Genomic DNA, 27,030 nt, shown 5'->3' on the forward strand with positions numbered 1-27,030 from the left:
AGCCAGTCACAGGGGGAGGGGCGGGGTGACCTCGCGCTGGCCAGGGCTCTGCGGCCATTAAGCTGGTTCCTTTGCTGCGGCCGCTGGCCTGCCTCCCAAGTCCGCCAGGTGGGTGGAGCGATTGTTTCTGGGACGTCAGGAAAGGTGAGAAGCTTGGGTGCCTCTCGCGGTCCCCGAGGGCTGCCTGGGAGACAGCAGTTGAGTGGAGCGGGAGTAAACAAGTTAGGTGAGCAGCAGAGCAGCTGCGGCCGCCGGGGACGCGGGCGGGGACCGCGAGCGCGGAGGAGGGGGAGCACCGAGGGCGGGTGCAGTGGCCCCGTTGGCGTGACAGTCGCCGCTGACTTTCCAACCCCGAGCTGACCATTCAGGTGAACCATCCAGACCCCTGCAAGGGACAAGTCCAGTGCAGGGCTTGGGGGGGGGGGGCGACCGCAGTCTCGGGCGAGTCAGGTGGTTATTCCGAGGGGTCAGCGACGAACCTCGCAAGGGCTCCAGGCTAGAAGCCGCTGGCTTCTGGGGTCTTGAGGACGCTGTTTCTTGTTGGTGACCTAATGCATTCCTGCTCCCCTTTCCTCAGGCATTACGGCCACTGATAAAGTGAAATCGAGCCTGACATCGAGGGTCCACGTCGCGAAAGAAGATGCGCGCGCCCATTGTAAGTGTGGGGGCCCGGGAGCATGGGGGCCGGGTCGTGTCTTAATGGTAATTTGTTGAGTCCTCTTGCCTGGAGGGAGGATCCTCGTGCCTGGGGACTGTTGGAATTTTCTCAGGACTTCTCGTGCAACGCGCGGTCAGGTTGGGGGCTGCCCTGCCTGAGTCAGCCCTAGTGGAAGGCAGGACCCTCGGGAACAGGGAGGCAGTAAAGGGAGAGGTCTCTCCATTAAAGACAAGGGCTGCCTTTCTGGTCGACAGGCTCCTGGGCCTCAGTGTCTGAGGCTGGACCTGCTGCGCAGGGGCCTCCCCCAGTCAGCTGACTGCGCGGTGACCAGCTCTGCTAGCACATTCCCAGTCCCGCTGTTGGTCTTTCTAACCTGTGATGTGGGATAGGGGGCTTTGCAGAGGCTTCCCGTCATCTAGGCAAACCAGCAGAGTGGTTAGAGAACAGATTTTTGTGATAGGTCATCAAGTACCTCACTGGGATTTCGATCCAGTTCAAATTCACTCTGTACCCCAGAATGAATATCACTTAAAATTTAGGAAGTGCTCTGAACAATACTTGGCACACATATTGAATGCCCGAGTCATCATCATTATTATTTCAATCCAAGTAAAGAGCTGGGCATACCTGGCATGTGTGACACTTTTTAATATCCCTCTCCTCTGACAACATTACTTTCAGCAATAGTCATAAAATGAATGATAATAGCAGCCAGAAAAGAAATGTGGACAGTGAACATTTTCTTTTATCGGACTTTGTGTATGGAAGCATGAGGTTAAAAAATGAAAAATAAAGGTAATAGCAAAAAAAAAAAAACCCAGAAAAAAGTAATGGATTAGTAGTTTTTAGTTACTAAAAACTGAAAAAAGGGAAAATTTATTCTTATATGAAGGTTGATCACAGTAATGAAAAATTATAATGCTATAATTTAATATCCCCACATTCAAAACATATTCACTAAAACGTCTAAACCAGAAAATTCACCATACGTTTTTCTTTTATGTGGCAAAATTCCCCCAATTTTTCTTCTTGTGCAAAAATCAGGGAAAAATGACTAAATGCTCAGGAACCTCGACATTTCTTTCATCTCGAACTCTAGAATGAGAGTCTAGTTCTTGGTCACTCTTAGTTTCTTCTGGAGACCAGAGTGTTTTGTTTTCTGTTTGAACATAGGGAGATTTAAACAACTGTAGGGGTTGGTGACATAATCTGTGTATGAAGTGAACTTGAACTCTGCTGAGCTGTTAGGAAACCATCGAAACAGACATGTGTGCCGAGTCTGTGTGTGTTGGGGGCTGACGACATAACTGTGTGTTCTCTGATTTAACTTCCATGTTGGTGGCACAATTTTTAAAGATTAAGAAATTAAAATGTGCCAACTGGAGGTGATGATGATGATGATGATGATTAAATCTCAACAGTAACTCAACTCTCCTCTCGAGTGGAGAATGGAAACTGATCACCCCTTCCCTTAGGCCCAGCCCAAGGATTCTAGCCATCCCACAACAGGGCGGTGGAGCCAGCAGCAAATCACTGTTCCAGGGCATGGGGAGATGCTGAAGAGTGGAAACTTGAGGCCCATCTCTGTGTGTTCCAAATCTGCTAGAAGGTGTGGGTCTTTTCCTTTCTCCTCCACCCACCCCATCCTGGAGTCTGGCTTGTTGATCCAGCCGCTGCAAGGAAACAAAAGCCCAAATTGAAACTGAAACCCAACCGAGACCTTTTAATGTGAAGAAGTGATTCCATTGCCCGAATCCAGACTCCCCTTTTAGCTGCTGTACCGCCTAAGTTTGCCAGGTGTTCTGGAGAATCTCTGCAGACCTAGTTAAGGTGCAAAGGGGAGAAGGAAGAAGAGGGGACTTCTCCAGTTGATTTGGGGCTTCAGGTCCTTGCAGGGCTTTCTGTGCACTCCAGAGGGGCTGAGAGAGGCTCAGGGATAGCCACATGTCCCTCCAGGCCATAAACCTCTGCTGAGAATGTCTTCTGTGCCAGGTGGAGGCTGGTGAATTAGGCGGAGCCCTGGCCGCCAGCGTGCTGCTTAAGCCTAGTTGTCGGGCTGGGCATGGAGCTGCTCATGCCTTCCCCTGGCTCAGTCCAGCAAGTTCCAGTCATCCCATACACATGCTGCTCTTCTGGGGAGTCTGGGAGGCGTGCGGGAGTAGAGACGGGAGCCATCTGGAGGGGGGAATGGGATTTTGCCAGGTGATTGGCAAAGGGCAGGTCTAGAGAGCAGCGGTGCAGAGGTGAGGCCCCTCACGGGAGCCGAGCTGTTCTGGGATGTCAGCACCTCCCTGTGAATTAGTTACACGGGAAGAACTCGGCCTTTTTTTTTTTTTCCCTGATACTGGGAATTGAACCAAGGGGCACTTGACCACTGAACCACATCCCCAGCCCTGTTTTATATTTTATTTAGAGACGGGGTCTCACTGAGTTGCTTAGGGCCCCACCATCACTGAGACTAGTTTTGAACTCGTGATCCTCCTGCCTCAGCCTCCAGAGCTGCTGGGATTACAGGTGTGTGCCACCATGCCTGGCCTTTTCTTATGATCTACCTATTATGTGTTATCCATATATTGGTTTTCAGGCATAAAATGAAGAATACCACTTACTCTCTAAAATATTGTGAATTCTTAATAAAATTTATGTAAAATATCCTGCACAATTTGTGGGTCTCCAGGCTTTCAAAGCCGTGGGCTTTCCACTGAACCGTGTAGCCTAGCGAAGGCACATTGGAGGAGTTTTCCCATCTTCCTGAGTTAGGTTCCAAACAATCGGACCACCTGGTATACAGTTTCCCTGTTTGCAGATTTAATTTCCAAAAGAAGACTTTACTTTTTGTTTCCTTTTTTATATTCCTAAATACCAAGCTTGCTGTCCATTGTATGAGAGCTGCAGTGACTTCCGGCACTGCTTCCTAGGAAGCTGAGAGACCTGGGATAAGTTAGTTCCCGTCTCTGGGCCCAGTTTCCTGGTATGTACAATAGGGCTGTTGTAAGGATTCCTTATGTGAAGACCCCAGCAGGGCCTGGTGGTGGTGGTGAGAGCCAGGCACCCTGACATGGAAGGGGTGAGGGTTGCCCTCTTGGGAACAGCCTGGGGGTGAGTGTGGAGAGCCTGGGAGGGAAGATGAGTTTTGCCTTCTTTTTCTAGGAAGCCTGTGACCTTTGGCTGCTGAGCTTGGGCCTGGCGCCTGTTGCAGATGCCACTGTTCTACCCTGACCCTGGGAGGCCTGGGCACAGGGCAGTGAGGGAAGGGACCATGTGTCTGGCCAGCTCTTGTTTAACTCTCATCCACATTTTCTCTGGGCCTGATGCTGACAAGTCCAGGCAATCAGGCCCCTTTCTTGTTCCCCTTCACCCACCTCTCCTGCTTCAACACAGCCAGAGTCACCGAGTCTGCCTCTTGTTGGTTTAAGTGGCATTATAGTGTTCACCCCATTATCTCAGTTATTCCTTACACAGACTCTGCTGGATGGATCGTCCTGTTTAACTAGAAAGCTCAGAGAGGTTAAGTGATTCCTGAAAGTCACACAGCAATAGAGCACAGAGGGGCTCAGAGGAGGCCTTCCAAGGGTGGTCTGGGTTCTGCTTCTCTGGATGCAGCCTCAGACTGATTGATGCTAACTAAGCTCCCCATGGGTTTCTTTTCCCAAAAACCTTGGCAAAAAACTCCCAGCTCTCTGCTGGAAAGTCCATTCTATGTTCCACTCAGACTTCCCTCTTTATCATAAAATTCTAGACATTTCCCCCAGAGTGTCAAAAGTGAAAGAGGCATGGTGAGGGATTTCCACGTTCACCCCAGATTGTGGTTGAGCAGAAAGTTGGGGAGTGCCTCTGAGCCTCACAACCTCTAGCTGCTTCCTGAGCTGACTTTTCTAAGCAAAAAGAACAACCACACCCTCAGACCCGGTGGCAGCGGAAGCTGCCATTTGCAGCGTCCTGCCTGAGCTGAGCGTCTTACAGCTATTGCCTCATTTGACGCTCAGGACGATCCCAAGAATCAGGTGCTGTCAGTGTCCCTGGTTAACTGCTGAGGACACCGGCTGGGAGAAGCCGGTGAGCGGGCCCAGGGCTGTACTGCTAGTAAGTAGCGGAGCCTGGTGATCTGGGAGCCCTAATTGTAATCACTTGCTGTTTCTGAAAATTTAATCCATCTAGAAAAAAACATAGAAGTTTAAGCATTTTCCTACTTTTTCTAGTTTTCATACTCTTGAAATATTTCATAAAGAAACACAAGCAGCCGGGAGCAGTGGCACACGCCTGTAATCCTAGCAGCTCGGGAGGCTGAGGCAGGAGGATCTTGAGGTCAAAGCCAGCCTCCACAACAGCAAGGCTCTAAGCAATTCACTCACTGAGACCCTGTCTCTAAGTAAAATACAAAATAGGGCTGGGGATGTGGCCCAGTGGTTGAGTGCCCCTGAGTTCAACCCCTAGTAGCAAAAAAAAAAAAAAAAAAAGAAACAAAACCCCCAAACCCTGAGAAGACTTTGGTGCCTGGATGGGTTAGGATGCTTCCTGAAAATGGCCTTGAGTGAAAGAAAAACATTCTTTTTGTTTTGCTTCACCCCTTGGCTTGGAAATTGTTCTAGAAGCGCCCTCACGTTCCACCCTGGCCTGCTGGTGCCCACAGCTGGGGTCTTGTACTGAGTCAGAGTCACAGAGTGAATGGGGGTCATTCTGCAGGGACTGGGACTGCAGGGGGTAAAGTCTGCCAGGCTGTCTCCTTTCTTCTTGCAGGAGGAGGGAATAGGCTGGGGTGCATATTCCAGCCTTGCCACTTTGGGGTGACTCCCCCCACCCCGCCTTATTACCCTGCCTGTGAAATGAGGCCTGTGCACCGTCTCTGCCTAACTTCTAGTCTGACCCGCTGTCCCCTTCAGCCATCACCTGTTCTGAGTCTCCCTCTGAGGTGCACAGGGGAATCATCCGGGAACTTGAGCGACGTATCAGGCCTGGGCTCTGACCCCGGGATCCTGCTCTGGCCACACCCCAAGAGCCTCTGAGTTTCCCCCCACCACAGCGCGGGGCTCCTCTGGATCCCGCTGCCCTGCCTCCCAGTCTGCCCCACCCTCGTGGACTTGCCTCTCTACGGGCCACTTCCTGTCCACTGCCTTCTCTGAGGGCAGTGCAGTGTGTAGGACTTGGGTGTCCCTAGATCTGGGTTCGAATTCTGTTTTACCACCTACAAGTTCCCCTTCCTCTTTTAAGACGGCAGCAGAAATCCCAGGGGCTGCTTCACTTCCTTCTCCCTCACTGGCACTGAAGCCCACATCAGCCAGGCTTTCACCTCCAACTCTCGAGAAGGTCGCGGGGCCCTCGTCCCAGCACACTTCCTGTGGGCCAGACTTTCCATGCAGCAGCTGCCCTGGCCTCTCCAGTGGCTCCGAACAGGCCTTTCAGCCCAGCCTCCCTGAGCCGGCTTATCTGCCCCCAGCTGCTCTGGCCAAGTGCCTTGGGGTCATCTGACTCCTCTTTCCTCCACACCCCTCCTCATCGGCTGTACCTTCAAAGTGGATGCAGCGTCCAGTACTTCCGCCCAGCCTGTCTGAGCTGTCGCCCTGGTCTCCTTCTTCCTCCTCATGCCCTGTGTGGTCTCTTCCAAGGGCAGCAGCCAGAGGGACCCTGTGGTGGGTCCTGTCTCTCCGTGTTCCACACCTTGAAGGGGCCCCTATCAGTCAGGGTCAAAGGCCTTAGAGCGGTGGCAGGTGCTGCACTGCCACCTCTGTGGCCCTGTGACCCTCTACGCTGCCACTCTTGCCCTCCACCCCCATTGCTGGCCTTCTTTTCTTTTCTTTTTTGGTATCAGGGATTGAACTCAGGGGCCTTAACCACTGAGCTGCATCCCCAACTCTATTTTATTTAGTGACAGGGCCTTGCTAAGTTGCTGAACTCAAGATCCTCCTGCCTCAGCCTCCAGAGCTGCTGGGATCACAAGCATGCACCACAGGGCCCGGCTGATGATTTGCTTATTTACTAAGTTTTTTTTTTTTTTTTTTTTTCCCCACTGTCTTTCTTCCTGTCCCTGAATGACAGCTCCATGAAGGCAGGCATCTTTGCTTTTGCTCATAGACAAAGCCCAGGTGCCTGGTGCCTGGTCCACGGCTCAGAGAGTACCTGGGGAGTGAATGAGTAAATGCATGAGTCCCTTGATCCTCCAAGGCAGAGGTGGACACCCTCAAAGTGAGGGGATTCTCAGGGATATTATTGGCCACTTAATTCATTGGGATTTGTTAAAAATGTGGGATGAGCTGAGCATGGTGGTGCTGTAATTGCTGTAATCCCAGCAATTCTGGAGGCTGAGGCAAGAGGATCCCAAGATTGAGGCAGTCTCAGCAATTTAGTGGGACCCTGTCTCAAAATAAAAATTAAAAAGGGCTGGGGATATGGCTCAGTGGAAAAGTGCCCCACAGGTTCAATCCCTGGTAACAAAATAATAAAAACAAAACAAAAAAAACCCAAAGGTGATTTTACATGTTAGCAATCCGTTCTCCTGTCATTCATGCTGGGGAGGAGGAGGCAGGAACCCAGGGTATGGCTATGGATGGTAATTTATAGGGAGCTGTAAAGCTTATGGTCAGAGCACATCACAGGTGCATCTTCTCGCTCTTGTCATTACCTTGGACTCCCTCATTGCTTGAGCTCTTAAATGACTTAAAACAACAACGACAACAACAATAAAATTTGAAGATACAGTACAACAGAAACAAAAAGATGGACGTATGTTGTGTGATAAAGCAAATATAGTATCAGGTCTATAGATGTTCATTTAAAATCTTCTTTCACTTTTAAACATTTGAAAACTCAAATCGTATGTTTGAAAATTTTTTTTATAATAAAATGTTGGGAAGTGTGTTATATACTTGAAAATGTGACATAAAATCTAGAAATTTTTGGAGAAATGAAGGATCACCCTTAGCTCTCTCCAGAGTGAATGTCTTTTAGGATGTTGAGAGAGATATTTATATATTTCAGCAAATAAATTTCAACAAATATATTAAAAATATATAAACATACGTATATATTTATGTATATATGTGCACATATATATTTGATCTATCTAAGTACCTATATCTTTCTAATATTTTTGCTTTGCATGTGTGTGTGTGTGCTCATGTGCGTGTGTGCGTATCTTTTGGTACTGGGGATTGAACCCACTGAACTACATTCCCAGACCTTTTATTTTTTAATTTTGAGACAGGTTCTCATTAAGTTGCTTAGGGCCTCTCTAAGTTGTCCAGGCTGGCCTTGAACTTGGGATCCTGCTGCCGTAGCCTCCCAAGTTGCTGGGATTACACTATACCTGGCTATGTATTTCTAATTTTTTGGCATGACAGTGTTTGGATGAATTACCCAAAATCAAATTTTGATTGATTGAACAAACACACTGGTGTTTGTTCAATCCTGTTTTTTTTTTCCAATTCTAAAATGAATTCATGCTTATTTAAACATTTTTTAAAAGTAGAAAATAATTCAAAAGAAAATTAATGCCTCTAATTGGGACAAAGTTTCATGAGGTTTAGTAACATACAATCTATATTATCCAACTAAAAAATACAAGTTCATCAGCATGAGGGTATTTTTCCTATTTAAAAATCTTAAAAATTTTTCATTATCAAAGTAATTATACTTGAAAAGTTCAAACAAATCAAATTATAGAACATAAAGTTTAAAACTCCTTGAATCTCAGTCACTTACTGTGTACAATTTGCGATAGTTTGGTGTGTTTCCTCGGATCATAATAGTGTATAATACATTTTAATTATAAATGCACTTTAAGCAAAGATGGAATAATAATGCCTTCCAACTTGCTGATTTTGATGATTTCCATGTCTGCTGCTGTGACCCACCTTCTCCCTTAACCCTCGTTTGGGTTGTTTCCATTATGAATTTCAGAGGCCAGAGATTGCCCCTCAGTTTGCTTGCTAAGGAAAATGCCTGTCACACAGCCTTTGTCACTCTGCTTTTGTGGGGAGATAAAGGCTTTTTGTGGTGAAATCCCGTGGGTGAGCAGAGTCTCAGCTGGCCATTGTTACCGCGTGTGCTGCGTAGGAGGGTCTCGGTCACTCCACTGTGCAGCTGGGGGTCCCCTGAGCCCTTCCCTCGAGGAGGCAGCCTGTTCCCGTGTCTGGTGGTGCTCTGCTGAGCCAAGCCTTTCCTCACTTGCCTGGATTCCTGGGAGAGCTGCGGGTCCTTTCATGACAGAGGTTGGCAAACATTTTCCCTAAAGGCCCAGGTAGTAAACATTGTAGGTTTTACAGTTGAGATGGTGGCTGCCACAACGTCTCAACCCTGCTGTCGCAGAGAGCAAGCAGCCGCAGACAGAAGGTGAATGTGTGAGTGCATTCACGTTCCCAGAACACCTCACAGACGATGAAATTTGAATTTCCTGTGTGAAAAGATATTCTCTTTGGACTCTTCCCCAGCTACTTAAAACTGTAAGAAACATTTTGAGCTTTCCGGCAGGCCATACAAAAGCAGAGGGCCAAATTTGGCTCTGGACGGTAATTTTTGTACCTTTATATTGAGCACATGAGGTTTTGAATTCTTAATTATGACTCAGCAGGGCAGGCGTATGTGTGTCATTAGGTAATTGCTTTTCTGATTGGATTTTGGTGGAAGAGGGTAAATTATGCATATCCTTAGTTCATGGCACCCTGTCTTCTTGGGTCCCTTCTTTTTTTGGGTGGGGGTCCTGGGGATTGAACTTAGGGGCACTCGACCGCTGAGCCACATCCCCAGCCCTATTTTGTATTTTATTTAGAGACAGGGTCTCACTGAGTTGCTTAGTGCCTCGCTGTTGCTGTGGGTCTGTGGGCCTTTAGTTTACTTAAGTGATGTTGTGTGACCGAGTGCACCTTCATTTTCCCAGTAGGCACTGTTTTAAAGTCCCTCTGGGGCTGGGGTGCACCTCAGGGGTAGTGCACGTGCTTAGCATGTTTGAGGCCCTGGGCTCCATCCCTAGCACCTTGAGACCCCCCCATGTTGCCCTGTAGACATCAACTCCCTACTTTTAACTAGGGCATAGGACTCCATACGGGAGTCCTCTACTTTTTTTTTTTCAATATTTTTTTGATTGTTGATGGACCTTTATTTTATTCATTTATTTATATGTGATGCTGAGAATCGAACCCAGTGCCTCACACATGCAAGGCAAGTGCTCTACCGCTGAGCCACAACCCCAGCCCATGAGTCCTCTACTTTTTACTTCTTATTTATTTTGGGGGTGCTGGCATGGAATGTGGGCAGCCCCTGTACTCCTAGGAGCAAGCAGGTCGGAGCCCCTCTCTGTGTCTTCACTGTGTGGAAGGCGGTGCTGGTCCTGCCTGCAGATGGGGCCTTAGCAAAGGACAGAGTGGTTGGAACCAGGTGCTGATGGGCCTGTCTCCAGAGGTCCTGGGGGTAGGTTTCCTTGATCATTAGAGTCTATGATTGGCCTGGGCCGCAGAGGCTACCCCACCCCAACTCTGGTCAGAGTGGGAAACTCCCCACCCCCAGCGCACAGCACAGGTCTGACCCTGGGGTGTCAGTGATGTGGGTGGGTGTGATCTTGAACCTCTCTGAAGTTTTCTCAAACTCTACCCCATGTTCCCCTAACAGGCAGGGACTTGGGAGCATCTACAGCACCCTTCCCACCTTCTTCACACACACACACACACAAACACACACACTCATGTTCACGTGTTCACACACATGTCCACTCAGGCGTGCTCTCTCCCACTGCCTAGGCTCCACACACTCACCTGAGCACTCACGGCCCTTCTCTTTGTGCTGAGCAGCCAGGAGCACCTCATTACTTCAGGCCCATCCCGGTTCTCTGTAGGGCCCTTGGCCAGGTTGGGGTGCCTGTGGGGATACCCTGTAGACTGGACAGCCTCAGGTGGCAGTTCTAGTCAAAACAACCAGTGACGGTAGCCTGACAGTCTGTGTGTAGTCAAGACATGGACCTGGGGATTAGCCTGCCTGATGTTGAGTCCTGGCCATGTCACTCACGAGCTGTGTGGCTTTGTGCAAATTCACGCACATCTCTGAGCCTTATAGGAGATTTCCTCCCTTATAGATGGGGTTCAGGATAGACAGTACTCACCTTATAGGATGGGTGTGTGGATTTATTGAGGCATGCGTGTGAAATAAAATGCTCGGCTCAGAGTAACAGTTCGTTTAGAATATTCCTAGAAAGAGTCACAATGAGACAGAGATCCAGATAACAAACCTTTCTGATTTGCAGTTTGTCATTTGTAAGGTCAGGGTGGGTTTTGTGGGGAGGCAGGTCTGTAGTCCCTGCAGGACTGGAGCTCAGGCTTGTGAGGTGGACCTGCATCAGACTAGCAGGGCAGGGCTTGGGACACATGTCCTGCTGACCTGATGCTGGGAACTGCTGACTGAACCCTCCTGATGGCGCCCCACCCCTGGTTCCAAGGTCTCATGCCACCACTAACATCCCTCTTCTTGCTTTTTCCAGCCAGAGCCCAAGCCTGGAGACCTGATTGAGATTTTCCGTCCTTTCTACAGACACTGGGCGATCTACATTGGCGATGGATATGTGGTCCACCTGGCCCCCCCAAGTAAGGGCACCCAGGCCTCCGCTGTGCTGGGCTGTGCTGGGCCTAGGGGCTAGGAGAGGGGGATGGGAGAACTGCACATAACAGGCAGCTCCAAATTCCTCCTTGCTCCCCAACTGGGGTTTTGTCCTGTTACCAGGAGGCAGTTAGGCCGTTTGGAGTGGGGCAGTGGTTTTCAAACTCTGCTCCTTGCAGTCCCAGGGGTTCTTGGAAAGGGGCTGAAGAAGCATCCAAGGAGGCAGCTCTGCTTTTTTTTGTATGTGGGGTGCTGGGGATTGAACCCATGGCCTTGGGCGTGGGAGGCAAGCACTCTACTAACTGAGCTAAATCTCCAGCCTGGCAGCTCTGCTTTTAAGCAAAGACTCCTGGAAAGAACGCAGGTGTCGGGCAGACAGACTTGGTTATGAGTTCATTTGGGCTTTCCAGCCTTGGTTGGTTTATTTGTAAACTGAGGCTAAGAAACACTTACTGTGGAGTATGGTAATGAGAATTCCCCATCCCCTTTCTTAAGCTTTTTACTTAAACTGGAAAACAACACAAATATAGCCAAGCACACAGATGCAGTAGAGGGTAAGTCAGTGAACTGGAAAAATCCATCTGCCATCAGAGTGGGCCCAGTTTTTGGCCGCTTTGAACAGAGCTGGTGTGGACATTCCTGAATGTGTCTTTTGTTCATCTCTTTACTCTTAACTAATGGCCTTAATTAATGGAGTAACCAGAGTGGATGTCCTCTTCCCCACCCCTGATTAACCAAACCACCAGGATCTGCATGAGCAGAATCTGCATCCAACTGGATGGTTCTAAAGGATACATCAGTCATGCCACTCTCTCTTTAAAATTCTCACCCAGTGACTCAGGTGTAGCTCAGTGGTAGTGCACATGTTTAGCATGAGGAAGGCCCAGGGTGCCATCCCTGGCACCCCCCCAAAAAAAATCTCCATTGGCCTTTCCCTTATATGTAGAAACAGATTCTGGTTAACTTAGAAACGATAGTCTGTCCTGTAGACGTGGGGCCTGCCTCTCTGGGCCTCATCCTCTGGTCTCTCTTCCTGGGCCTCTAGGTGGCAGCCACGGTGGCTTCCTTGCTGCCCCTTGGGCCTGCCACGCTCTTCCCTTGGTGGGGTCTTTTGGCTTTTGCTGTCCCTCTTGCTTGGCGTGCTCTTCCTGGTTCTTAATACATAAAAATAACAGCTGACTCTTGCCTTTCAGCCACTGGGACTTAGGGCCTGGCAGCCCAGCTGTGGCTTCTGTGCCTTTAAGCACCATGCTCTGCTGCCCACTTGGACGTTTCTGTGTCCAGTCATGGGTTGTTTGCTAATCCACATGCCCTTTCTTACTGTTTTCTTTAATAGAAAATGTGTGTTTGCTCAGCATTGGCCCAGCAAAGCAAAGTCACATGTGCAGACCACTCAGGCCGTCAGTCATGGAGCCAGAATCAGAACCCAGAGCCTCTGAGGGTCAGCCCAGGTGCAGTGTGTCACACGCCAGGGTGGCACCGAGGGGACAGGGTTTAAGGAAGCCCTTACCTAGGTGTTGCTGCTGTCATGCATGTCGCTGAGAGCTGGTACCTGCTAAATATTGTGCCACATCACGTTGCTTGCCTCACCTAGTCCCAGCCCTGTTCCCCACCCGACCTGTGGGCTGCGGGTGGGTGGCTGAGCCTCAAGGGCGCAGCCTGTCTACACACTCAGGCCCCGAACGAGGCCACCTGGCTCTCATTTACTTCAGCGACTCTCCAGCATCACCTCCTCTGACCACTAACTCTGAATTCCCCTGACTTTCTAAAGATCTCAGGATTGTACTCAGGGCAGAGGGCTGTTGTCCTTTCTGGAAAGCTGAGCAGAGCAGGATCTGGAATCTGATTAGCCCTTGCTGCCACTGCTTGTTGCTGTCACATGGTGTCACAGTTGAAGGCTGTCCTGCCCAGTTGAGGGGGGTTACTATTGCTGCACCTGGGGGGCCTGATTCTGGCAGGGCCACAGAGGCTATTTACCAGTGGGCTTCCTCTTGGGGTGCTCCCGGGCTCCTGCGTCCACCTCTTGGGTGCACACATACTTTTTCAGTGACTATACCTAGTGCATGCCCCTGCCCATGATGCAGGTGGCTGGATTGGGAGCTGCTGGGTCTGTGCTGGCATCAGCTCTAGCCTCTGGGCCTTGGCCAGGACTGCTGGTGTCCCTAGGGGCCCTCCTTAGCATCACACCTAGGAAGCAGCTATAGGGCTTTGGTCCCTTTGCTCCCAGAAGGTGGGGACTGCTCCTGAAATCAGTCAACTTTTCTCTGTCCTCAGTGTCCTGAGGTCCAGGAGTTGTAGCCCTGATGGAATCACAAAAGATTCACAGTATTCTCTAAGAAGAAAAGGTGTGTTCAAAGTTCATATTTGCATAATTAAGAGGGCAAGGTAGTTGTCAAGGGCACAGAAAACCAGCTTCTCTAGGCTAACAAAAATTATAATAAATCCTGGAACTTCACTAGTCCTTACTTTAGGTAAGAAAACCAGGACACAGAGACCACACGCCCTCTCCAAAGCCACACAGTCATGTCTGTACCCTTCTGGTGCCAAGGGCAGATGCTCAGTTGGGGACAGGTCTGAGACTCTGGGGCCCTTTCCTGGACCTCTCCTCTGTTTTCCCTTTGTGGATCCTCAGGTGAAGTGGCAGGAGCGGGTGCGGCCAGCATCATGTCCGCCCTGACGGACAAGGCCCTAGTGAAGAAGGAGCTGCTGTACGACGTGGCGGGGAGAGACAAGTACCAGGTCAATAACAAGCACGACGACAAGTACTCCCCGCTGCCCCCCAGCAAAATCATCCAGCGGGCGGAGGAGCTGGTGGGGCAGGAGGTCCTCTACAAGGTGACCAGCGAGAACTGCGAGCACTTTGTGAATGAGCTGCGCTACGGAGTTGCCCGCAGTGACCAGGTGTGTCCTCAGCCTGTGTCCCCATCCCAGGAACCAGACCATTCCCAGCTGACAGTGGCTGGGCATCAGTGTGGGGGGAGAGAGAGGGCTGAACAAGACAACACAGCAGAGATGTGCTTCCTGTCCTCAAGGGTGTCACAGTCGGGGTGGGAGGACAGTCAGACATGGTGGCAACGCAGGTCAGTGCTGTTAGGGACGTGATGGCCAAGAAAGGAAGTCATGGCCATGGTGATCAGCCTCTTTCCTGAGCCCTCCCTGGTGTCTGGCCCTGGGATGAACCTCTGGAGCCTGGAGGTTCTATTATTCCCACTTAACAGATGGGAAAATGGAGGCTTCCAGTGCTTCTGTAATTGTCTGTGGCTGTTCATTTCATCCGACAAAGCTCTGTTGGGTCTCCAGACCTGCACCTGTCTTTTCCTTAGAGTCAAATGTGCCTACGCCAATGAATAGCAGAGGTGGCCGAGATCTGTGTGACCAGCCTCCTCGGGCTTACCAGTGGCACTCTCCTCAGCCCAGCTGAAGTCCAAGAGGGAGTCCAGGAGGCCCCAGGGCCTCCCAGGGGATGCAGTTATGTTCCTTTACTTGGTCTGCTTTTGGCCCTGCCCGCTCTCTTGGGTCTCTTTTTCTCCTTCCTGTTCTCCCTGTGCCCCACTTTGATTGCTACTTCCCGCCCCGCTTTTTGATGAGCACATTCTTGGAAAAAGTTCTTATATGATTGTTGATGCAGAAAAATATGATTTTTTTCCTTCAATGAATGATGAGGTTAAAATCAGTCTGGTGGTTCATTTTTATTTTTTGAGATCCATTCCTTTGTTTTTGGTCAGGGTGGTGGTCAACAGCATGGGCTCCTGGAGTCAGGCCGACCTGGGCTGGATCTGGGGCCTGCCTTTTGTCAGCTGTCTGACCTTGGGAGATTTGTTTGACCTTGAGAGATTTAGCCAAGTCCCCCAACTTGAGTAAAGAACAAGTGATAACTGATCCTGGAGGATTTCCATAGGAATTAGCTTAGAAGGTCTTTCTGCTTAGTGCAGAGCTGGCTCAGAACTGTTGTACTAGTGGAGTGGTCCTGCTGGTCCTCATCTTGTTCTTATTTGCCTGGTTCCCCTGTGCCTTGTCCGCTGGCCTATCGGGGCCACAGTGACTTGGATGGGGAGGCACTCACCAGCGCCACCTACAAGGATCAGCCTCAGCTTTCCCTCAGACGCTGCCAACATCTGTACTTGCTGCATTGACCCCCAAAGTGGTTGGTAGCTTCATGTTCTGTCTATCATGAGATTTTAGATGTCTTCCAGTGGGTATCTTCATATTGTTTTTCTCAACTTGTTGGGTTATTATTGTCTGTCAGCTGTTTATACATATGACTGTTAAGGCTGATTCATACAGAAATCGAGTGGCAAGTGCATGCTAAGTAGATTGCTGCTTGTGTGTGGGGTGGACTCCCAGGTCCCTGGGTTGCAGTCTGGCTTCCACTTCCCTGAGAGTTGATAAAAGACGTCAGTGTGCAGGACCATGCGAGGAACTTCACTAGGACCTGGATGTGGCAGGTTCAAAAGATGATGCAAAGCAAGAAGGGGTCTGGGGGAGATGGCACTCAGCACATCTGTTTATTGGGGCTAATGGTCTTCAAAACAGTGTCCTGGGCTGAGGAGGTAACTCGGTGGTAGAGTGCTTGGCTAGCATGTGTGAGGCCAGGGTTCCATCCCCAGTGTGAGTTTGGGGGGGGAGGTGGGGCAAGAAAAAACCATTCGACTTCTAAGTAACACACACGGCTGTCATTTCTTCGCTAGCCTCCTAAAGATCCCAGGCACTTCTCTCCTGCACTGATGTTTTTATCCTCTGAAGCTCACATCTTTCTCTCTCTTGGTTTACTTCCTTGTTTTCGTTGGACTAGTGTCCCTAATAGTTTATTGAAAAATAGTGCATTGTGAAAAGAGCTCGGGTGCCTAAAAATGTCTTTGGTTTGCCCTCACATTTGATTGACAGTTTGGCTAAGGGTAGAACTCTAGGTTGCAAATCAATTTTTTTTTTTGAAGGCATTGATTCACTGTCTAGATTTTGTTATGGTGGCGATGGAGTCAGAAACCATGCAAAAATTTTTTTTTTTTTTTTGGTACTGGGGAATGAACTCAGGGGCACTGGACTACTGAGCCACATCCCCAGCCCTATTTTGTATTCTATTTAGAGACAGGGTCTCACTGAGTTGCTTAGCACCTCGCTTTTGCTGAGGCTGGCTTTGAACTCACGATCCTCCTTTCTCAGCCTCTCAAGCCACTGGGATTACAGGTGGGTGTCACTGAAACCATTCTATTTTTGAGCCTTTAAATGTGGCTCATTTTTTTTTTCCCCAGAGCTATGGAATCTTATCTTTTTTTCACTATGATGTGCCTTGGGTGGGTCTGTTTCATCTATTGTGCTGAATACTTGGTGATTCCTTTAAATCTAGAAACTCATTTCTTTTAATTCTGGGAAATTTTCCATTTTGACTTCTCTGGGACTCCTGCTCTTGGGATGTTGGACCCTGGATTGCTCTCCTGATTGTTTTATCTTCTTTTTGCTGTTTTTCATTTGTTGATCTTTTTGGATTAGAAAACTAACATTCATTGGCAGATTTAGGTATAATGAAAGTTTCATTTTAAAATTTAGTAGTGATTATCAGCATGAAAAAGAGAAACTTCACACTTAAAAGATTCAGTGTTATCATTACTGATATTGCATAAAAGTCAATCATGTATGATTTCCTCTTCAGGTAAATTTCCCTATATCTATATAGCAATAAACTCCAAATATAGATTACAATACAACCTTGGGAAACAGCAAGATTTTCCATAAAATCAAGGGTGTACATTAGGAAGATTTGCAAAATAAATCCTATTCATCTCATTTTTATCTATTCTTGGGTTCTATTAATAGAATAATGGACAGATCCACAAGTTTCTGTAAGTAGAACATTTTTCTTACTGCCAAATTGTTACACAGTTTAGTAAAATATGTATATCATTAGGCACAAATGATATTTAGAACATTTAAATGAAATTTCAAATCTTGAGATAGTGAAATAACCAGGAAACATTTTCTACCATTTCTTCTTTTTATAAACGATAATTCTACTCTTGTTGTGAAATGAAACAACATGAACTGCACACGACACCCTTTTCTTCATGTGGCTTTAGCCTCAACTGATCCATCCAACATAATGACGGTGCAACAAACCAATCCACTTAATCCACCCATCACAGAAAGTGAAACCAGAATATAATATAAAACCAAGAGAAGTGCCACCTGTTTTGTTGCAAAGATTTCCTCTTTACTCTTTTGATCTAGGATGTGGGTTTCGGAACCTCAGTGGCTGTTGACAATTTTGGGCCAGATAATTCTTCGTGACTGTGACACCAGGAGCATCCCACCCCAGACCAACAATGTCCGTAGGCATTGCCACATTTCTTCCTGGGGCAAAATTGTTCCCATTTGAGGACCCCCAGCCCAGGGGAGTCATGACTATAATACCTGCTGGTGAGCCAAATTAAAATGTAACCTCCCCAGGTGTCCCTCTCACTAAAGATGGCCAAATTAGTAAAAATGGGAAAAAGTCCAGCCGCATTTTTCTTCACAAATGCTGTCAAAAGCCATGACTGTCCCTGTCATTGACTCATGAAGGCATTTTTGTTTTTAAGAATCTGATGAATCATTGTCTGCACTGGCTCTTTGCAGCAGGTCAGATTTCTATCAACAGAGTACTTAGGACTTATCTAACTTCTCAGAAAAAAAAAAAGTGAAGCAATGGATTTAAATTAAAATGCAATCTGTGCCTTACATGCCTAAGAGCATTCTAGGAACAGGTTTTTCTACTTTCTATCCACTTAAAAATACTTGGGCTTCACAAAGTGTATTTTAGTAAATCTCTGTAGAGAAGCCTTTGCATTGAGTTATACTAAAAACAAACAAACAAACAAACAAACAAAAAACCCCAAAACAAACAAACGAAAAAATACCTCCACCAACTCGGAGCTGCACTTACAGTGAAGTCTAGTCTGAATTAGATAAAATATTAAGATTGAAAATGTGGACAGTCCATCTGGATAAACTGTGAGGTAGTACTTTAATGTTACTGTAAAGAAAGGCCAATTTCTCTTTTTAAAACTTTTTTCTTTTTTATTAATTTTAAAATTTGTTTTAATTAGTTATACATGACAGTAGAATGCATTTATGCACTTTGATATATCATTCATAGATGGGATATAATTTCTTACTTTTCTGAGTGTACATATTGTAGAATCATATTGGTCATGTAGTCACATATATACCCAAAGTAATAATGTCTGTTTCATTCCACCGTCTTTCCTGTCCCCATATCCCTTCCCCTTCCCTCTCATCACTTCTCTCTACCTAATCTAAGGTAATACTATTCTTCTCTAGTCTCCCCTACCACTTTATTGTGAATTAGCATCTGCATGTTAGAGAAAACATTTGGCCTTTTTTTTTTGATTGGCTTATTTTGCTTAGTCTGATATTCTCCAACTCCACCCATTTACTGGCAAAGGCCATAATTTCACTCTTCTTTAAAGCTGAGTAATATTCCATTGAGTAGACATACCACATTTTCTTTATCCATTCATCTATTGAAGGACACCTAGGTTGGTTCCATAGTTTAGATATTGTGAATTGAGCTGCTATAAACATTGATGTGGCTGCATTACTGTACTATGCTGATTTTAAGTCCTTTGGGTATAAACTGAGGAGTGGGTAACTGGGTCAAATGTTGGTTCCATTCCAAGTTTTCTGAGGAATCTCCATACTGCTTTCCATCGTGGTTGCACTAATTTTCAGTCCCACCAGCAATGTGTGAGTGTACCTTTTCCCCACATCTTCACCAACATTTATTTATTGTTGCCTGTATTCTTGATGATTGAAGAAAGGACAATTTCTATACATATATTTTATAACTTTTTGTTTTATAAACTCTAAGTCTATATCAGGTTGCTTTTAGAATAGCACTACTCTTTTCTGCTTTTTCTTTTCTTTTTTTAAAAAATGTTATTGTATTTTTTATACTATTTATTTGATATAGTGCTGAGGATGGACCCCGGTGCCTCATCCTTTCTTGGCAAGTGCTCCACCACTGAGCCACAACCCCATTCCCTCTGCTTCTTTTTAAATCCACTTCAAACATTGTTCAATGTGAAGGAAGCACAGTAGAATTTCCTTTTCAAGAAACGATTTAGACATCATTAAATCTGGATTCAACTCAGAAGAGCTATGTCACATAAACAGCTGTCAGTAATGATAGAATCTCGGTTTGCCTACTTGGGGAAAAAAAAAGATAAGATTTCTTAACATTTCTAAAGAGAGACAATTTTCTCTTTGACAAGATTCTGAGTTAAAGACCTGTGATCCACCTCATGTAGCCCTTTCCCCATCAGAATCCCTGCCAGGGCTGGGCGGACCCCTCTGCAGTGCACATTATCAATGGCATCTGCAGGGGGCGCTGATTCGTGGACAGATTGTTTTCCCCAAAAGGTCTGCACTATCAGGGCCACTAGATACCGCTTTCTTGTATTTAATCACACGTTTTGACTATGTACAAAGCTGGAGCACAAACAATGAGGATATTGTTGTATGAACCAGCTGCACTGGCGTTTGCTCTCAGACCATGAGGTTCTGTAAAGAACTGGGGCCATATTGTTCCTCCGGCATCATCTGCAGGTCATTTCTCCCACCCTGACACAAGAGCTCAGCAAGGAAAGCACTGGATGCAAGTGACGGTGTGCAGGCTTCCTGGCAAGGTAACCCCGCAGAACCACAGCTGCCACAAAACCATATCTTAGAAGAAGTGTGAGAGGCTGGGTTGTGGCTCAGTGGTAGAGCACTTGGCTAGCATGTGTGAGGCACTGGGTTCAAATCTCAGCACTGTATATAAATAAATGAATAAAACAAAGGTCCATGAACAACCAAGAAAGAAAAAAGAAAGAAAGAAAGAAAGAAAGAAAGGTTGAAAGACTGACCAGCAGTCAAACCTCTGGTTGGTAGCTCCATCAGACCCTTCTAACATGAGTTCCGGCTGCTGAGAACCTAGTTTCAGGCACTTTGTGTTGTTGATTACATTGGTGTTTGCTGATATGCACACGGCTATGATGGACATGTTTATGGCCCAGATAAGTCTGAGCAGCATGAAACAAACAAACAAACAAACAAACAAACTACTGCAGCCCTCAAATCCGTCTCTACATTGGTTATATAGGAATTTTTTTTTATCCATATTTATATCCATCCATCTATCCATCCATCCATCCATCCATCCGGGTAAGCTCTCTGCTTCAAGTGGCAATAAAGCATTGGCCATTTCATGTTGGGGTGCAGGTTTTGTGTGCCAGGTGCACATTTTCATCCTTTTTGTTTCTGAGTTTCTTGGTGTGCTGTCTTCATTGAACTTCTTGGCATGAAAGATACAATGTTATCCATGGCAGCTCGGATTCTGCTTAAGAGACTGGCTTGGTTTTAGGGTGAGTTTTCTTGATCCGTTTGTGACACTCTTTCATGCCTTTGGTGGGAGAGACAACAGTTTTGTTGACTTGGGACGCGGAGCCTTCACTGGGGACAGTTGGTCTATATTGGGACCTTTTGCTGTCCCTTTGCATTGTCTCAGGGGCTGCCCTGGAATTGGACCTTGGATAATGCCAGAAGTAGGGAGCCTGGACTCTCTCACTGTGGCTCATTGATCTGGATCCTTTCTATTCAGTTTTCTTGCTTTCCGTGTTGCTGCTGTGCTATACAACACCAAGGGCTGACATGGATGGGAGGACACTATGGCTCAGAGACTGGAAGAAAGTCGGGGAAAGGGCCACCAGATACACTGAACCTCTAGCCAAACTGCAAATGAGGGCAGCAGACCTCTGCCTGGCACTGGTTTCCACGCTTCAGATCATACCCTAGGCACTCACACATAGAGGTTCTTGATCTGCATTGAGTCTGAAGCTCTGAGTGCTGCTGGGCTCATGTCCTGCTGCCACAGTTCAGTCAGCAGCAGACAGTCAGACCGTCCTCCAGTGTCACCTTCACAGTGTTTTGTACACCAAACATATTTGAATGCTGAGGTGAAAGAACAGCTGTACTAAATTCGGTTACTGAATAGACAGACTCCTGAAGTCTGACATGTCAATCACATGTTGAGTGGATGTTTAGGCACTGGAGTTAAACCAGATTGAAGATCAGAGGTCAAAGGTAAATGGGGGTCTGGGCATATAGCTCAGTTGGTAGAGTGCTTGTCTTGCATGCACAAGGCCCTGGATTCAATGCTTAGCACCACACACACAAAACAAAAAGGTAAATGGGAATGTTTTAAACAGAGGATGAGTCTGAGGTGTGTGTGTGTGTGTGTGTGTGTGTGCGCGCGTGCGCATGTGTCCATCCTCTTAAAGCAATGACCCATTACTGGACAAAGCCAAGGTACCAGAGCAGTAATCAATTGCTTCTGTGTCTGCATCAGCACAGCTGTCTGTGTTATGAATTAGCAACAAATGGGCTGGGGATGTAGTTCGATGGTAGAGCACTTGCCAAGCTTGCTAGAGGCCCTGGGTTTGATTTCCGGCATGACAGACATGTCAAAAACTTAGCAACGTTTTCTTGTGGCCCTTTCCTAGGATGCTTAAGTGCTTGTCTTCTGAGATGGGTTGTTTTTGCATTAATTGTGTAATGATTTCATCATCGCTTTTCTTGCCTTTCTAGTATTGTAGACATAATGTTCATGTTTGAAGTTTTACTATGATAAAGTATTGTATCAAATTCCTGGACCTCTTTATTTCTTTTTTTTTCTGGAAAAGTTTTTAAATTAATTTTTTTTTTGGTATCACAGATTGAACCTAGGGGCACTCAACCACTGAACCACATCCCCAGCCCCATTTTGTATTTTATTTACAGACATCACTGAGTTATATAGTGCCTCAATGTTGCTGAGGCTGGCTTTGAACTCGAGATTCTCCTGCCTCAGCCTCCAGAGCTGCTGGGATTACAGGTGTGCACCACCATGCCTGGCCCTATTTTTTTTATTCATAATATACATATATATATATTTTTTGTTGGTGGGGGCGTGGAGCTCATTGGGGATTGAACTCAGGGGCACTCAACCACCGAGCCACATCCCAGCCCTATTTTGTATTTTATTTAGAGACAGGGTCTCACTGGGTTGCTCAGCACCTTGCTAAATTGCTGAGGCTGGCTTTGAACTCATGATCGTCCTGTCTCAGCTGCCTGAGTCACTGGGATTACAGGAGTGTGCCACAGTGCCCAGCATGAATTATTTAATTTTTAATTTTTTTCTTCCCTGTTTCTTTTTCTGGAATTTGTATTATTCAGATTTTGGGCTGGTTGGATTATTCTCTATATTTTTTAAATCTTTGGCTTCTATTCTGAGAAATTTCTCATCTTTCAACTTTCCTACTGAGTTTGTCGCTTCTATCATATTTTTATTTTCTATGAACTGTTTGTTTTCTCAATTTCTATTATTTTTATAGTACCGTGTACTTATTTATTGAATGCAATATGTCCTCTGTTCTCTATTAATAGTTTTTAAAAAGTGGTTTCTTTTCTAGATATGATTTATTTCTCCAGATGACTTTTTTTTTTGGGGGGGGGGTGAGTACCAGGGATTGAACTCAGGGTTACTTGACCACTGAGCCACAGTCTTCAGCCTTATTTTATATTTTATTTAGAGACAGGGTCTCACTGAGTTGCTTAGCTCCTCACCATTGCTGAGACTGGCTTTGAACTTGTGATATTCCTGCCCCTGCTTTCTGAGCCGCTGGGATTACAGTCCTGCACTACCGTGCCCAGCCAGATGACGTTTTAAAATGTTTGTTTTCCTCTCTGTCTTTAATTTTAGATGTGTGGTACTTCCGTTGAACCTTCCTTCTTATGATTAAGGGTGGATGATTGCTACCTAACAGAAGCTCTCAGTGAATGGGGGTGGGAAGTACTTCATTAATTTTGAGTTTCATTGTGATGAATGAGATCCTTGTGGGCTTTTTGAGAGCTTCCAGTATTGCTATCTTTTGCTCTACTACAATTTCTTTATCCACTCATCTCTTAAAGGGAAACCTAGTTTTGCGCCATAGCTTAGCTATTGTGAATTGAGCTTCTATAATCATTGATGTGGCTGTGTCACTATATTATGCCCATTTTAAGTCCTTTGGATATGTACCAAGAAGTGGGATAACTGGAACAAATGGTGGTTCCATTCCTAGTTTTTTGAGGAATCTCCACACTGCTTTTCAGAGTGGTTGCATCAATTTGCAGTCCCACCAACAATGTATAAGTGCACCATTTCCCCTGCTTTCTCACCAACATTTACTGTTATGTATTCTTTTTTTTTTTTAAGAGAGAGAGAGAGAGAGAGAGAGAGAGAGGGGAGAGAGAGAGAGAGAGAGAGAGAGAGAGAGAGAGAGAGAGAGAGAGAATTTTAATATTTATTTTTTAGTTTTCGGCGGACACAACATCTTTGTATGTGGTGCTGAGGATCGAGCCCGGGCTGCACGCACACCAGGCGAGCGCGCTACCGCTTGAGCCACATCCCCAGCCCCTGTTATGTATTCTTGATAACCGCCATTCTTCTTGGAGTGAGATGAAATCTCAGCGTAGTTTTAATTTGCATTTCTCTAATTGCTAGCAATGTTGAACATTTTTAAATTTATTTGTTGACTGTTCATGTTTCTTCTTTTGAGATATGTCTGTTTACTTCCTTTGCCCATTTATGGATTTTTGGGGTTTTTTTGTGTTAAGTTTTTGAATTCGTTGTATATCCTGGAAATTAACACCTACCTGAGGTGCAGGTGGTAAAGATTGTCTCCTATTCTGTAGGTTCTCTCTCCATGCTCTTGATTGTTTCCTTTGCTGTGAAGAAGCCTTTTATTTCGATGCCATCCCATTTGTTGATTTTTGATTTTACTTCTTGTGCTTTAAGAGTCTTGTTGAGAAGTTGGTTCCTGAGCTCACATCATGGGCTGTTGGACCTACATTTTCCCTAGTATGTGCAGGGTTATTAGTCTAATTCCTAGGCCTTGAGTTTTGTGCAGGGTGAGAGATAGGGGTTAAATTTCATTCTACTACATATGGATTTCCAGTTTTCCCAGCACCATCTGTTGAATATGCTATCTTTTCTCCAATGTGGTTTTTGGAACCTGAGTCTAGTATGAGTTAACTGGATTTATGTGGGTTTGTCTTTAACTTGGGTTGTTCTGGTTAGATCAGAGAAATTTGGCTTAGTGTTTTCATTACAAATTGTAATTGCTATAAAACCACACACAATTTTTGAACTTTTAATTTTGCAATAAGTATTATGGCTAGAATTATTTACTGAAAATTTTAGTAAAATGTGTGAATGTTTGTTTCTTTATATATTAGCCTTACAGGAGTAAATGAATCTGAATAGATTTCTGTTGAAATCTTCCGTGTTAACATTATTGTCATTTTTGTACTAAGTTTAACCATGAAATAAAAATGATTTTTTATGCATAGATCAGAATTTAAACATAAAGTTTTTTTTTCCTTAAAAAAAAAAAAAAAAGAAACACAAAGAGCATCTCCATGCCTGACTGGACCAGGTGCTGGTCCAGTGAGGGGTGAGGTCACTGTTCTCATGCAGGTCATATTTTATTGCGTTGTCAATAACAAGTTCCTGACTTCACACTGGCTTCAAGAGCTTCCCAGTAGCTGGCCAGTATTTTGACCATTCTGACGTCATCCACTGTCACCCACTGAGGATTCATATTCTTTAAATAGCCACAGGATGAATTGAGTTTCTCACTTTCGGGTTTCTGTGAAGTCCAGGCCAGCTGGCTACACCCACTGATTCTTTTCCCATCCAACTCTCTCCTCGGCTCTTCCAACATTTGTTGGTTGGTTCCTGAGTTTGGTGAAGGGAGACCAAGGGCATGGAGGTGCCCTGAGCTGCACGATCCTGTTGAACATACAGCTTGCTCTGGATTCCTGCCACTAGAGTCTGACTCACCCCTTCTCTGTTGCAGGTCAGAGATGTCATCATGGCAGCTGGCATCGCAGGAGTGGGCTTGGCAGCCGTGGGCCTCATTGGAGTCATGTTCTCAAGAAACAAGAAGCAAAAGCAATAAGTTGAAGTGACTGTCCTGTCAGGAATGCCTTTATAGTCCAGAGGGTCTTGTTTTGCTAGAGAGTTTGGGGTTTGGTTTGTGGATTTCATTCTGATTTATAATAAGGCTTATTTTCACAGAATAAAATAGAGCACAATAAGAGAGGATTTTTTTTGGGGGAAATGCAGCACTGACGCTTGGTGTGAAGTCCATGTAGGGAGGAGCTGGACTGTGTTCCAGGAGACTCCCTTCCATGATTTTCTCTCTCTCTGAAGATTGTGTTCTTCATTGCAGAAATCAGAGGCTCACTCCGGTGATCTCCTGAAGGGGAGTTCTGGGAGTCAGGACACACTGCCTTGTCTCTTCTGCCTCCTCAGTGCTTTGGCTTCCTCTCCACTTCTGCTTGCCATGACCTCCAAGCCTGGCGTCCCATATTCCCACCCGCCTTCTCTTCCCACCTCAGCTTAGCATCCTCTTTGCCCATTTCGGGCAGCTCTATGCTCCCAAGCGCAAGTTCCTGAGAATCTGATTGGCTCGTCACCACACAGCTCAGCCTACCCATTGGCTGCCTTTGGGTCAGGTAACTTCCATCAGGCCAATCAGCCATGCAGGATGGCTCAGGGTCACATGGTACAAAGGCAGTCTTAGAGCTTGGGGAGTGGCTGGTCCTGGCCCCCTACCCCTCCCTGCTGCCAAGTCCTCGTGGGAAGGGCTGGGATAAGGTATCACCTTCCATTGTTGGTCATTTGACATCTGTTATGGCTTAATGGATTTTGTAGATGTTCAGAGTGACCTGTTCTCTGAAGGGGCTGTTGTGGGTTCTTTGGAAATACTGCTGGGGCGGACTGTCCTTCCTTCTTAAGGGCATGCTTCCTTTTACTTGCTTGGAATGTTTCCTTCTTTGCCCCTGGTTATCTGGGGACCATCCTGTCCATAGCAAGTCTGGACAGGATTTACAGATGGCCCTCCTGCCTTGCCCACATCTGGTGCAAGATAAGCAGTACTCTCAAGGACCAGTGTTGAGAGAATACTTTGTTTCCAGTCCAGTTTCCTTTCTGACTCAGCCCTGTTGATGTGTCTCATTAGAGCTCACAAGCTCCCCAAACCTAAGAGACAGGCCAAACTCAAAAAGTGGGTCTTAAACCCTTTTTCCTCTGGCTTAAGATAAAAGGGAAACACAGAGTGTAACTTCCAAACTAATAATGAGGGGATGGATGGAAAAAGAATGAGGACAAACTCAAGCAAAACAGAACATATGCTCTTCAATCTTTAAAAAGTGAAAAATAAAGGAGGAAAATTTACATACAAAAAGTGGTGTATGGAAATAACTGGATAAAATGGAGGAACTAATTCCAAATATATTGATAATCACAGTAAGTATTTTGCAAGTGAACTAAACTTGCAAAGTAAAAGACAAACATTACACTGGATTTAGAGATGAGTCTACAAATACAGTTCATAATAGACACACTTAAAATATAAGAACACAATGACTGAGATGAAAAGGATGGTCATTTTGGATAAGATAGGCAATCTACGTTCCCCTGAAGGCCCGGTGCACAGAGTGGGGGTGAGCCTGAATGGAGGTTACAGGAAAGTTCAGACTCAAGGGCCAGCCAATAGCATTGGTACTTTTCCAAGGCCTGCTTAGCATAAATTTGGACCAACAGTGTTGGCCAAGAGCTATATAAACCCCTGGACTAGTATACTCCAATGGCAACTCGCTATCGGGTACCCTCTTGTCCTGCGAGAGTTCAGTCTCTTTTCTTCACGTTTTAATAAATCTTACTCTTTTTCACTCTG

The 27,030-nt window shown here is 46.1% G+C and overlaps 1 protein-coding gene across 4 annotated transcripts; it reads left to right on the forward strand.

Moving 5' to 3' along the window:
* Plaat3 (phospholipase A and acyltransferase 3) lies at positions 1-27,030 on the forward strand. 4 transcript variants are annotated; one of them, XM_027944164.3, is made up of 5 exons: positions 1-108; positions 578-655; positions 11,118-11,220; positions 13,866-14,134; positions 25,147-27,030. In XM_027944164.3, the coding sequence occupies exons 2-5, from the start codon at positions 641-643 to the stop codon at positions 25,246-25,248; spliced, it is 489 nt and encodes a 162-aa protein (XP_027799965.1). In that variant the 5' UTR covers positions 1-108; positions 578-640; the 3' UTR covers positions 25,249-27,030. The 4 variants fall into 4 exon arrangements, with proteins under 4 accessions (XP_027799965.1, XP_027799964.1, XP_027799967.1 ...); XM_027944163.3 differs by having other exon boundaries at positions 24-144; XM_027944166.2 differs by lacking the exon at positions 1-108 and adding an exon at positions 135-226.

The sequence above is a fragment of the Marmota flaviventris genome, chromosome 9 (genome assembly GCF_047511675.1).
Source record: "Marmota flaviventris isolate mMarFla1 chromosome 9, mMarFla1.hap1, whole genome shotgun sequence".
In the NCBI taxonomy this organism is placed as follows: domain Eukaryota; kingdom Metazoa; phylum Chordata; class Mammalia; order Rodentia; family Sciuridae; genus Marmota; species Marmota flaviventris.

What these genes read in the sequence shown, in the direction of transcription:
- Plaat3 (XM_027944164.3), top strand. An exon ending in GGTCCACCTGGCCCCCCCAA is followed by an intron (nt 11,221 to 13,865) that starts GTAAGGGCACCC and finishes GTGGATCCTCAG; the next exon opens with GTGAAGTGGCAGGAGCGGGT. An exon ending in GAGTTGCCCGCAGTGACCAG is followed by an intron (nt 14,135 to 25,146) that starts GTGTGTCCTCAG and finishes TCTCTGTTGCAG; the next exon opens with GTCAGAGATGTCATCATGGC.